This window comes from Bemisia tabaci, chromosome 9 (assembly GCF_918797505.1).
Source record: "Bemisia tabaci chromosome 9, PGI_BMITA_v3".
NCBI classification, from domain to species: Eukaryota; Metazoa; Arthropoda; class Insecta; order Hemiptera; family Aleyrodidae; genus Bemisia; species Bemisia tabaci.
The window spans coordinates 21,824,312-21,837,874 of NC_092801.1; the positions used below are offsets into that span (position 1 = coordinate 21,824,312).

At 37.4% G+C, this 13,563-nt stretch overlaps 2 protein-coding genes across 3 annotated transcripts in view; one reads left to right on the plus strand and one right to left on the minus strand.

The window, feature by feature from the left end:
• Window positions 1-367: 367 nt before the first annotated feature.
• Window positions 368-8,474, minus strand: LOC109034680 (E3 ubiquitin-protein ligase RING1). 2 transcript variants are annotated; one of them, XM_072304516.1, is made up of 6 exons: window positions 8,338-8,474; window positions 6,336-6,669; window positions 5,229-5,615; window positions 4,527-4,731; window positions 3,483-3,711; window positions 368-3,029 (listed from the first exon to the last, which is right to left on the minus strand). In XM_072304516.1, the coding sequence occupies exons 2-5, from the start codon at window positions 6,657-6,659 to the stop codon at window positions 3,500-3,502; spliced, it is 1,128 nt and encodes a 375-aa protein (XP_072160617.1). In that variant the 5' UTR covers window positions 6,660-6,669; window positions 8,338-8,474; the 3' UTR covers window positions 368-3,029; window positions 3,483-3,499. The 2 variants fall into 2 exon arrangements, with proteins under 2 accessions (XP_072160617.1, XP_018903482.2); XM_019047937.2 differs by lacking the exon at window positions 8,338-8,474 and adding an exon at window positions 7,591-7,793.
• Synd (protein kinase C and casein kinase substrate in neurons protein Synd) overlaps window positions 8,347-13,563 on the plus strand; it is a 116,729-nt gene continuing 111,512 nt past the window's right edge. Inside the window, exon 1 of the mRNA XM_019047944.2 lies at window positions 8,347-8,897. The gene's annotated coding sequence lies outside the window, so the exon portion shown is untranslated. The remainder of the gene's footprint in view (window positions 8,898-13,563) is intronic.

Genomic DNA, 13,563 nt, shown 5'->3' on the forward strand with positions numbered 1-13,563 from the left:
CATTGTGGAAGCTTTTACTTTCGGGACTTCAGCATTCTACTGTTGACTTACCTACATGGTTGATGTTCAACAACGTGTTGGCAGTTTCGTTTCGCAAACAAGCCGAAAATGGCCGAAGTTTAGGAAACTTGTTTGGCTCATGACGTCACCCGAAGCTCATCATTGACCATGTAGGTAAGTCAACAGCCGAAACTAGGGTGATGACGGTTGCTTGCTAATAATTGTCCATAAGGAATTGTTGAAACCCCGAAAGTAAAAGCTTCCACCTGTCGCTAGGAGGCCAGTGGAGGGTCTCTTGTCTCTGCTCTTTCCCATCAGAGATTGTTCATTTAAATTTATGGGAATAGTTTTAAGAATGATGAGACAATTTTCAGAGAAAGAAGCGACAGTGTGTATTTAGCAGCAATAATGTGAAATGAACAGTATAAAAATAAAATGTGAGAGGAAATCGAATCATCATCTTCATTTTCGATGATGTTACATTATGCTACCACATTTTTGGGTCAAACAGGAGGAGAATCAATGAAACTAAGATAAAGCGAGTGCGATACAAATTAATCCAAAATTGTAGCATTATTTGACGCCAAGTATGACAGTGATGGTATACAAAAAAGTGAGATGTAGCGATGACAGAAAAATGGCCGGATGATTTTTCACTTGTACCTAAAAATTCAGTATTCAGCTATTATGTTCATGTTGAAAGAAACATAAGTAATACCTACCTATGTTTGCAGACTGAAAAGAAAAAATAAATAAATAAAAATAATTGTTGGGGATTGACCTTTTATTCAGTATCCTAAACTTTCAATGTGTTTCTGATTATGAATTTAATTGGTTTTTGTTTAAGAACAGTGTACTGGATAGGTATATATAAATACAAATTTTGCTAACTTGTACGATGTAAAAAAGTAAATTTTAAAACATACATTGGAAACAATAATTTTTAATTACGCATTTCTAGATGATATAAGTAGCTTACATTTTCAGGTGAGCTAGCTCATTACAGTAATTAATATGACAAAGAAAAGGAATAAATTTTGCAAAAAACCTAAAATTTAACTGCCAAGGATTCAGAGGACGTGGGAACACTTAATTAATTTACAATAAACTTTATAACAAATAGGACCGAAAGGTTTTTTGTCACAACAATTGGCTATCAACAAAAATACGTAGACGCGCAGACCCAATGATTCGTTTGTTATGGAGAAAGTGTTGTCATAACAGGTGTCACTATAGATAGAGAGTGCTGTACAGTAAAAGCTCGTTAACACAAAAAATGAAGGGACCGAAAAAAATTTCGTCATACGCGGCTTTTCGTCTTAACCGTTCTCCGCTTAAGACGAAATTTTTTGGCACAAGTCAAAATTTGAAAGCAGTTTTAAATTTTATACAATACGAAATCCAAATTTTAAATTTTTTTAAAACACGCATATCGGTTTATCGTCAACTGTCGATTGCATCTCAGTCATTCAGCAAAACAGAGGATACCCACGATGTACTATTAACCTACTCTTTTTATGTCAAGGTACGTAAAACTAAGTCTATTTTCCCTAAGAATTGGCTCTTTTTTGTAGTTTTTACCCAATTTCAGGGGAAAAAATCGGAAATTTTTCTTCGTCTTAACCGGCTTTGGTTACGGGTCAAAATTTCGAAATTTCGTCTTATCCGTATTTTTTTTTTACATTGACTTTTATGGAAGTGTCAAGGGACCGAAAAAAATGTTGCCTTAAGCGGATTTTCGTCTCAACCGTATTTCGTCTCAACGAGCTTTTACTGTACTAAGATTGTGCAAGGGAGACTTTGGGCATTGCAGCTGAATTTTGGTACTACTCCAATGCGACATGTGTAAAACTCGCTAGTGCTTTCAAAAAAGAGAGGTGATCTATTAAAAATAGTATATAAACTACCCAGTTACTGTTGTTCTATGATAAAAAGTGGCAAATGATGAGACAGTTAAAATTTGCGAGTAAAATGATCCCATTTACTTCATGTTGTTCAGAGACAAAAATATCGGGTCTTTGGACAAAATTTCTGGACTATGTACACTGAGTAGATAGAAGGAACTATGTACATTAGTATTAAATTTAAAAAAAGAAAACCAAATCCCTAAAAAATAAAAACAAGAGAAAGAAGAATGTTTCCTATTCTTGTAGCATCCTTGACTAGAGAGGCTGATCCGCCACCAAAAATACCTCATTCCCAGGCTTTTTCCTCCCATTTCTTACAATTAAGAGACCTCATACAGTTTCAGTGATCCTTACCGGGCAGTTTAGCTTCATTTAAAATCTAGCTAAATTAAAATACTCAATTCTGAAATTATTTTTTAAATGATAATTAAAACTAAATGATTTCTGCAATCATTCCATCATTGATAAAATGCTTACAGATGCCTGCAGCAACATAGCTAAGACAGTGGTTCCAGCGCGGCACTTCCATAAAAACTCGTCAATGAAAACATTAAAAATTAAAACGCCATTAGAAAGAAAACAAATGATAATACAAAAAAGTTTTATACTGGCTGGTCGCAAAATTAAAATAGAAGACGGCATTAGGAAACCGGAGGATAAGAAATTTTCCGCTTCTACTCTTAGCTTGCTTTGATCCATAGTTACTCACAGATTTTCGTAGAAATACTACGAATTAAATTAATAAATGTGATTGAAACATTTTCACAGTGAAATAAGCTCTAATTACATTTTTTTCTGAAAGCAAGCATGTGAGAACAGGAGGGTTTTCATAACTAAAATCCTCTTGTAACATATTCTAGAGTCACTTAAAAATGAAAATATTTTGTCTACAGGACAAAAATCTGTTAATACATGCTATTAAGAATAGCAAGTGTAAATAAAAACTTATTATCGAAGAAGCTACACATTTTAAAAGGGGTCAAAATCACAAAACTTTGGTTGCTTTGTTTCATATTGATCCGAAGACAGGACTGAAATTATCACATACAATTCCTCGATAGTTCTGAATACATAGAAGATTGATAAATGCAGAGGACCAAGAAGACATATCCATTGGAACACCTGCAAAAAAGAAAATGGGTGATGAAGAGAGCACAAACAGTTTTGAAGTAATGGGCCATCAGACGACATAATACTAATGACAATAATTTTTATTCATTCATTTGTGCACAGTAATAAATACAGGCGATATGACAGGTCAAGATGACAGATTGTTTACATACATTGTTCATTCAACTTCTAAGAATTCATTTGACGAATACGGACATTTTGCTATTAAAAATAGTTTGGTTTTTTGATAACTTTTGTGACTGACAGTGCAGCACTTTCAAAAACACGATTCGTTTTTTTCCAAGTTGAATAATCTACGAAAAATTCGGGGAGCTTCAACCCCTATACAGCTCAAGTGATCTAAGAGGGCCATATCTTCTGAAAATGGAAAACTGCTAGGTTTTTTATGCTCATTTTTTCTACTTAAAGTACACGGAGGAACGGGGCACTTCGTTTGCAACTTACCAGAGGAGTTGGAGAAATTACGTTTTTTTCCAAGAGTAAAACATTTCCAGTGGTTTATTTGCTTTCCAGTACTTCTCTTTGACTTGGCGCAGGGTTTGTTTCCCATCAAGGACGACGAGTTGGTTCTGCTGCGGGGATATGTAGATGCAAAAATTTAGCGTTCGGTTAGGCAGCTCAGAGCCCAAGTCTAGTGTCAAACGCATTGCCAGGTACTTGCTCAGATGGTCCACTGAAAAATTAAACAGGTCAATGAGAACAGACTCATAATCGAGAAATTATTTACAAAAAAGGCCTATGGCTTTTCTGACCCTTTTTGTGGAGCATGACATAATTAATTCTCCACAGTATACAGAACAAATGTATCAAATTTTCTTATGATACAATAATAGACCAGTGCATAAGGTACGAATTTAAGCATTCTAATATGTGTTTCTTATCCAAAATTTTGCGTTGAACATAATTCACGCAACAAAAATTACTGAAATCAATATTTGCGCTGACTTCAACATCGACTCTGTGTAGGAGTACATTACTAAACGTACATCTCGTATGAATTCGATTGGATCAGCACCTCAACCCAGAAGCACTTGTCTTCTTGGAATGGGATCTGTGCAAACGACAATTAAAACGACTAAAAACCTCATGAGCTTGGAATCCAGGGGCTCACAAAATTTTTCCCATAGAATAATCTGCGTGCCTCCACATGCTCTTTGGACATGATCGGGGGTTCTTTGGACTTTGGCTAGTGCCGGTTGTCTGCAATAATTGTTGAAGCAAGAAGACATTTTTATTTACTATTAATTATGTCTTTACTTTCTACTGGATATTTTTAAGGAGGTATTTTTCTTAGTGTTAAAATTTGTAAAATTAGTTAAGTATTTACTCTTACAGTTTAATTAAGCTTTTCAAAGACATGTAAAATGTCTAAAAGTGTATTTTGTGCGTAGTACTTTGTGCAAATAAAAAGAAAAATAAAGTGCATGATTAATTTTAAAGTCAAAATTTGTAACAAGGGAAGTTAAAATAAAAGGTGGGAAGAGATACCTGTCGCATTTGAAGTTGTTTTGAGGTACCGCTCATCCCCAACCATCTCGGCTGGGTGCGGTTTGAAGACCAGCTCGATTTCGTTCATGTTGAGAGGCTCATCAGATCCTTCACTTGAGTCTTGACTTGATGTATCCAGGCTAGACTCAACTGACTCTGCCTCTGAGTTGGCGATTGACTTGGCTTTTTTGGCTGGTTTCCCCACCTGATTAAATTATTTAAAATAATCAATTAACAATTATGCATTAACACGGGCACATTTCTGCCTAACGGAACTATAGACGAGTGAGAAATATGGGGTGTGCTTTAGTTCTGGTGTAAATTGTGAAGGAGCACTAGTAAATATGTTACAAACTCAAAGAATTGAAAATATCAATGGCTAGACTAGAAATTCATCCGTAACATCCAACTACAACATTGCAGATTATCTGTTTTACCCTTTCCATTTTTTGTCCTACTCTTGTCCCTTCTTGTAATGAAAAACTAATAATGGTTATAACATCTTGAAGAACTTCCATGGTTTTTCTCCTTCGTTTTGTTTCCTTAAGATTATTCTGAGGAAGTTTCAAAGAGAAAGTTAGGTTGTTTTCCTTGGAAAAAATAAATCCGTAGCAATTATTGTGAAACACTGCCTTCAGGATACAAGGTTTCCATTTATATTTAAGAGAATTCTTGAGATGGAACCAAATCAGAGAAACTTACTTGATCCTTGGGCAGCTGCGAGGCGGAAGCGGAGGCGGAAGCTGAGGCAGAAGCGGATGCAGAAGAAATGGAGTTGCTCGACACGGAAGAAGGGGCCGAACCAGACGAGGCAGAAGTATGGGGTTGATTGAGCGGTGTGACTGAGTCATTTGACGTCTCGCCCTGAGCGGAAACGGAGGCAGATGCTGGAACAGCGCTGGCTTCACTGTTAGTTGATGCATTCAGCTCATCGGTAGCGGACTTCTTGGATCTAGGCAGACGGTTTTGCGCTTGCAACTTGATGCCCTCAGTAATAGAACTAACAAGCGCTGCTTGACTGTGTGACTTGTTCAGTTTCTCCAACACGCGGACTTGATGCGCCTCGTATTCGTCACGGCTTGGGTAGATCTGGAATGAGGAAAACAAAAGTCACATATTGCCTGATTCGACTACTTTGTCTGGGACTAAAAATATAACACAAGATACAGCCAACTGGTACATTCTTAAAAACACTATCTAATTTTTCTTTAAGGCTAAACAATTTTTATCTCCTTCTGATCTGATTAGCTTTAGGAAATGTCAACCATAGAGCAGCACTTTTTACAGTACCAAATGGTGAACTGAAATACAATTATGAATCGGTTAAATCACAATTAGTTTTAAGAATATTTTGGCAGCAACTCAAAAAAGTCGAATCATTCCATATCATGCAAAGTTTCAGCTTGAAACACTTTAGTTACAAAGCACTTGGCTGTTCACACCCATACATAATAGGATGGCCAATTTGAACATTTTTTTCATGGAGATAAAAAAACTGACAGCTACAGGGACAAAATAAACTCCACCGCGCTACATAGAATAGTTGTCTAGTTCACCACTCGGCAAAATGCACTAGTGTAAACACTTTTTGCAAGCTAAGAATCTTCCTGGCAAGAAATGTCTGAATAAAACAAAAGTGTTTTCACCACACAAAACCCTGAGGAGGTTGGCCATAAAATGTTTCTCAGGAATGCAAACTTAAAGTTTGATTCCAGAAGTTCATATGAATATTTTTGCAGGACTGATAAAAAATAAAAATAGCAAAAACAAAGGATTGTTAATCGTTAAAGGACAAATATGGTAAAGTACCTTCGAGATAAGGAGGTCAAAATTGGGGTCTGGTCGAAGGGAGCGTTTGGATACAAGCTTCTTACGGCAGGTGGGACATTCCTTGTTACCAGACCTCAATGCTGTGATAATACAGTCCGAGCAGAATCGGTGAAGACATTCTTTGGTGGTCATTGTCTTATTGAGGAGCTCCAAGCAGATTGGACACATTAACTCACTGTGGAGGCTCCTTGGAGACACTGCAATTTCTGTATTATCAGTAATTGCTTCTTGTGGAGTACGGTGAAGCTCGTACAGCGACAATTCCCAGGTCTTGTTTAGACCTACGGGCTCCGTTGAACCCATTTTGGTTGGGCTGAAAATCAAGAACAAATTGTGTTAATAATTCACACTTGTTCAATGGAAATTCCAGAGACTTTCACTACTTAGTTGATTTTTTATCAATGATATAATTTTAGCTCAGGAACTCTGACAACAGAAGCAGTAGCTTCTACTTAGCTTGTGACATAGATGAAAGGTCATGTTCAGTTTATCTAAACTTTTTATACAATTTAAAAAGCAAAAAAATGATTTGTCGAATGATAAGTTAAATTGAACCAGTTTGTCAGGCTTGGGTTACAAATCATCAAAGAAAACGCCTGAGCCCAATTCAATCACCCTTATATTGATGACGTAAGTTGACAATCACATAACTCGGTTTGCGACATTGCAAACTTCCTGTCATACTTTAGTTTTAAACAGAAAACTACTCAACTTCTTTATAACTGCCGTGATTTTCTTCTCTGTGCGAAGAGAGTTCTACATAAACCTCAAGGAATGATGTTGATTTGTTCTCCTCCAAAACAAAACCAAAGAGGTGGAGTTTTTCAGACACTGCAAACAAGATATGTGATTGCGGGCTTACGCCGTCGATATATCCACAATTTGCACCATACGTAATTCAGGACTGGATCAAATGCCCAGGTCTATATCTACCTATCGTCTTTCCACACATTAACTAAAAGTTTGGGTGAATAGTTACATGAAAAAGTAATGAGTAAATAAGGCCCCGTTTAATCAATTCGCATGAAGCGTGTTAAAGTATGGTGCGAGTTGGTATTTTCGTAAAGGAGGGCAGAGAGAGTGAGGCGCATCCCCAGGCTGAGGGATCAATCTCGATACAGTTGAGTTGCCAAGGGAAAAGGGAAGAAGTTTCTACAGAAGGGGAACTCGAGAGAAATGCTCAAATGCATCAAAAATCTAGAGTCCAAACATTTTCATGTCTGAAGGTACTTACGTGCTCAGAGTTGCGGATGGATTTCAACCAATGTTTCAAAAAATGTGGCTCAGTCCTTGATTTTCAAGGGAGCAAATTGAGAAAAGGCCTACCTAGTACATTACATAGATTCTACAGCAAAAACCAATTCACTAAATAAGAGTTAAAATTTCCAAACCGCAATAATTTTTTTTTTTGGTCAAAACAAGAAATCAAGAAAATTAGGTTAGTTTGTTTTGGCTGGCTTCGTCCAGGGTTGCCAATTTTACCGACTAGAATCTTGTTTATTTTTATTAATCTATTCATTAGAAAAATATTTCAAGTGATATTTTACATGCTTTATGGTAAATTTCCAGGTTCAATTCTACAACTTTCAATTCCGAGTTTATTTGATCAAGAAAAATTATTCAAAGAACAACTGGAAACAGTGGAAGCCGAAATGTAGCTTCAGTTTGCATTGACAGGTAGCGCTCTCTTGTAGCAGTAGATCGAAACTTTCTAAAAAACTTGTCTAGACAAAATATACAAAACATACGTTGCCAGATTATCATCTTCTTTCACAAACATCTCACAATTCGATTAAGTTTCTCGTGTAGCAACAGTTTTTGCTTTCAGAATGAGGAAAAAATCAAAAATATTCTCATCACGAAAATGCCCGTTAAATGCTCAGCTTTACAGAGAGATTCAGCGCAGATGACGAAGAGCAATTGCACAATTTGACAACGTTCGGAAGTCAAAGAACAAGTGTTGAAAGCAGAAAATGCCTGCCTTCGCAGTTTCGTTCCGAGGATTTCTTTCGAAGGATTCAGATCGTTGTCCGCGGTGATTCCTGGATCCTAGCTCCGCTCAAAGTTTCCCCAACAAGCTTTGGGGCCGTGAACGAGTTGGGCCGTCAAATATTTCGCGTCTTTCGGTTTCTATCTACGTGTCGAGTTGCTTAAAATGGTGATCGTGTTGTGAGGAAGGATCGCTACGCGCTACACACTTCTAAATCCCTAATCTAATCTTATCGTTCGATGAGATGACAACTTGTCCCTCTCTCTCGGATCCTCTCAACTTCGTACCGCATTAAAAATTGTGTTAAATTTATTCGAGTAACACTGGCCAGGGTCCTCACTCGATTAATTGGATCGTTTGTTTCTTTGCTCTGAGTACTTACTAATTTTGGGCATTCGTAATTTTTTCTCTACTGTTGTGATGTTTTGTTCAAGTGGGCTTGTTTTACTAGCTTGTTCGATTTTTTGATAATAAGTGCTGTGCTCTATTCTCGAAGGATTAACCTCCTCTCCTGAAACAGTTTTTGGACAGGACCCAATAGTACTCAAAAGGTAAGATTCAGATGCATTTCACGTACATCTAAAATGCTCATTCGGTATACTGTGTGGGCATCGCAACAAATTCTACCACCCGCACTAAGCGCAATGAGTTTTTGAGAATAGTTTTTAAAAATAAACACATGTATAGATATCCAGCAAGACTCCCAAGGTATCAAAACTGCGACCTTACAATATTTAGCGGGCGAATTATGGAAACTATTTATTGTCATGTGGAGCCGGTAAGCAAAGACGTATTCCTATCGGCATCGTGTAATGTATCGATCTTGTGCCGACGAATTTTTCAACAGTCCTCCCATACTTAGTGAAATTTTACCAGGACGGGATGACCAAGACGAAGTGGAATGATGTATTGTTTTGTAACTATCTGCAGCTGTCATTTCATTAATACAGGAGCCACTTCTTACGTCGAAAATTGAATTATTGTTGTCTGTTAGAGCCTGAGTATCTGTGTTAAATCCATCGTTCCACTGAAGTGGTTTTGTGTCACAAGCAATACTGGACCTAAGTGCTGAGATATGATAGACCATTTTAGCTTCAAAATGTCTCAGAATCAAATGTTTGGTTTCTAATAATCCAGCTGATGATCGGATCATTTAACGGCTGTGTTGTTTCTTAAAGAGTAAACTACTTAGAAAACATTTTCCCATCTAGATGAGAAGTTATCTTGTCAATATTTAATCAATTTAAACTGACATTTAGTTTAAAAAATGTCGAGAGTATCATTATCTTGGAAATGAACCTACCTAGCTATATACTGATTTCCACCGACTCAATAATGTATTTTGCAGAATCTTGCTTCCCCTTAAAGGTAACCAATAAACCAAAGTTATTTTTTTACTGTATCTACTGTTGAATATCCATGTTTTTCTTTTTAATTTTGGAGCAGTGTCCAGAAATTGGACAACGAATGGCTTGTCATCATTGATAGGTATATCACTCAGTTATTGCTTTTCTTCATTATTAATTGACAGGGCAACAAGTTCTTGAAAAGTTAAGGAATTTTGCCAAACCCCTAACAGTTGAAGAATCTTGCTGCAGAATGTTGAATTTCGCCTTTCTGGCCAAAAAATGTCAATATATTCCACTGCTTTCACACGCTCTATTCACAAAAATTGGAACTTCAGACCTTCTGATCTTAAATTTTAGATTTTTTCCATTTCTGTGGCATTTGCGCGATAATGTTTTATGAAAAGCATTTCATTCAAATTTCCTGTGCCATGAAAACATGGATGTAGAGTCATGGGGAAGTCAGGAAATTGTTTGTTCCGAGCCGGGGAATTTTAAAAACCACGAAAACCTCTCACCCTGTGTCAGGAACCCTAAGTAAGCAGGAATGATCTAAGATGTCTGTCCGGTAAGGGTTAAAACCCAGAAAGTATCTCAACATAGCTCAAGTACAAAACCACATATCTCCCTTTGCACATTTTCTTTTTTCTTTTGGGAAACTATTAAACGTAATATCTTAAAAACTTCTTTGACTTTTTTCTCTGTTTGCAGAATATTCTGTTTACATTTCATGATATGAAATTGGCTTTATTTTCTTCGAAAAAATAAAATAGGAGCAGAAATTTTGAAAAACGGCTATAGAGATATGTGGTCTCGCGCTGAAGCCATTGATCCGTACTGCCGTTCTGTGGATATAACATGCGGTATGAGTCTTTAGGCGTTGCCAAATTTCCCTTGATTAAGTGACTTTCCTGGGAAATTTGTGTTTACGTTCTATCTAATTTTTTAGAGAATTTTATTCGCATTCAGATATAGGTAAATTCTCTGAAAATTTACCTAAAGTTTATTTTTTACATTGAGACTTATGCAGGAATATAACTTCAAACCTCTCTTCAAACCCTCTCAACTTAATGTGGGTTGGTTGAGTTGGTTCCTCCCCAATGAACTCGATCCAATTCTCTTTAAAAATGAACATTTTACCGGAGGAAATTTGGCAACTCTCGCACGCTCATATAACGTTTGTCCTTAGCACGACAGTATAGATGGTTTGACTACAGTGAGAAAAACCGCCGTATGAACATTCGGGGGTTGCCAAATATCTCAGAATAAAATATGTAAGTATTTTTGAGGAAAGTTATGCATATGTTTCCATGAAATTTTCGAATTTGTTACTTAGATCAAGTTGCGAACAAAATAATCTGAAAAATTATGGGAAAAAATTCAACATTTTGCCAGTAAATTCGGTTTTTAGTCAAGGAAATCTGGCAGCGTCTGAAGGCTCATACGTCGTTTCCCTTAGCATGGCAGAGTATCGCTGGCTCCAAAGTGCTCGAGACCCATCACAAGACGTCAGAATACCCGAAGTAGAATCCAGGTCGTAGCCGGCACGCGAGTATGGATACGGAATAACGACGATTAATACAAACCGGACCCCCGGTTATCTAATCTGTGGAAATTGAAGAGGGTTTTAGTGTCGGGCTGCGCGCGCCCTGCCCCTATCAGCAGCCGAACCGCCATTAATCGCGGTGCGAGGCCCCGAATCATAAAATTTCGAGGTGCGAGGATTATTTATTCGTCTCCGCTCATTTTAATTGGCCCTGGTTTTGCATTTAGGTACTACAATTTCTGGCGCATCTACGAAGACTTCTATTGACGTGGCGCACAGTGGATCGAGTCAATAGAAGAGGGCGGACAAAATTTGGAAACTTTAAACGCTTATAACACCGTTTATACAAAATTTCGAGGTTCTTAAAATGGTTCCGTAGGTTTCCTCGTGAAATTTTCCGCTGAAAGCACCACTTGAAATTTAAATCGTGACGAAATAAACCTCAAAATCTGCAATTTTAGTTAAAAATTTCATGTCCGACCTCTCTAATTAACTTAATCCACTGTGCGGCGCGGCGCACTGTGCGCCCCTCTATGGACAAAAACCAAAAATTCACTACTCGACATTTGAACATTTTTTTAGTTTGTCATCTTGAAGATATTTCTGACTCACAATGATGGTTCATTTTTCAATTTTTCGCTTAAAACTACTTCAAAGTTGGGTAGCAAGTGAGCCACGGTGTCTAGCATCAGGAAAACCCGAAAAAATCGGAAAATATCAGGAATTTTGGCCGATCAGGAAAAAATCAGGAAAATCGGAAAAATCGCACGTTTTATCAGGAATTTTTCTTACGCAAATCTTTTCAGCGGAGAAAGTCTTACTGCTTTTTGCCTACGGTGCCAGAAGTCGAGAAAAATCAGGAAATAATCAGGAATTTTCAAAATTAAAAATTTAGGAATTTTTTTATCAGGACTTTTCAAAATTAAAAAATACTAGACACCCTGTGAGCGGAAAACGGGTCGAGAACGTCAACTTCTAATGAAGATTTCTCGCTTGAAACGCAAAATGCTCCGGGTGGTTGACATTTTCCTAATCCTCAGATGTTCAACTTCAATTCTACCGAAAAGATCTTGCGACTCTATGCGACCATCAAAATAGTTGAAGTTCGGATGTTTCATGTTGCTTTTACATTGTTAACATAGGGCTGATTCGAGGTTGCCAACTTCAAAACTTTTCCTGAAAATTACGCCAAAAATCCTGAGATGTAACATTGCCTTATTCCTCGAGTGTTTTACTTGATAGTGCCGAAGGGTTTTTCTATGTCGGTGCTACCATCTTCATTATTTAATGTTCAGTGTCTTTTACCGATTTTTGTCCGCATTGCCTATACTGCCGTGCCAAGGAAGAACGCCGTAAGAACATTCGAGAACTGCTAAATCTCCGTGAATAAAATGTTTAAATTTGAAGAAAGTTATGAATATCTTTCCTCGAAATTTTCAGGACCTTTAGATGAAATTGCGAGCAAAATTATGTGAAAAACTAGAGCGAAAATATTCATTAGTTTTCCAGCAAATTCGTGTTTTATCAAAGGAAATTTGGCTACGCCTAAAGGTTCATACGGCGTTTTTCCTTAGCACGGCAGTATAAGGATGCAGCTTAGGGAAGCTGACACTGTCATGCTCAGAAAAAACGCCGTATGAGCCTTTAGACGTTGCCATATTTCTTTCAACGAAAAACGAATTCACTGGGAAGACTTAGAATATTTTTATTCAAGATTATCGGACCATTTTTTGCGCAATTCAATCTAATTTTCAGGTGTCGTCACTTGTGCTCCGCGATCGGCCGATCGAGCACTATCTTTACTCCTGGGTATCAAATTTGTAGTTACACGCCCTAAGTGCAGGCAGATGTTCAAAAAATGTGCTTGAAATCTTCTGAAAATGATTTGGAGAATTGTCAAGATTTTGAGAACACTCATAGTACTTTCACTTCATGGAAAAGATTCCAAAAAGATTCTTGGACCTGGTCATTGATATAGGATTCAAGATTCTCCACTGCGGCGGCGACGGCATTTCTTGCTGGTTTATAGAGATTATACCCTTGTTCTGCGTAGATTTTTGCGAACGTCGAGTGGGTAGCTTATCTTTAGTAAACAAATAAAGAAAAGAGAAACGCGAAGCAAAAAAGTAGGAATACTCCGAATACCTGTCGCATAACCAGATTGGCTTTTCTCCTTTGCAGCACTGGAAAAGTCAGCAATTATCACCGCGAGTATGCCAATCGGAAATACTTTTCGCTCCGATCACAGCTCAGAAGCAAAGTGCATTTCTCAGCCACCGTTCGCATTCCTCGTTTGAATAAGTAGAAAAATATCCAGTCTCGAGC

Coding starts and splice junctions, on each gene's coding strand:
- LOC109034680 (XM_072304516.1), bottom strand. CDS start 6,659: ATGGGTTCAACGGAGCCCGTAGGTCTAAACAAGACCTGGGAATTGTCG. Junction 4,732..5,228: donor CGCAGCTGCCCAAGGATCAA/GTAAGTTTCTCT, acceptor TAATTTAATCAG/GTGGGGAAACCAGCCAAAAA. Junction 3,712..4,526: donor AACAACTTCAAATGCGACAG/GTATCTCTTCCC, acceptor TTAATTTTTCAG/TGGACCATCTGAGCAAGTAC.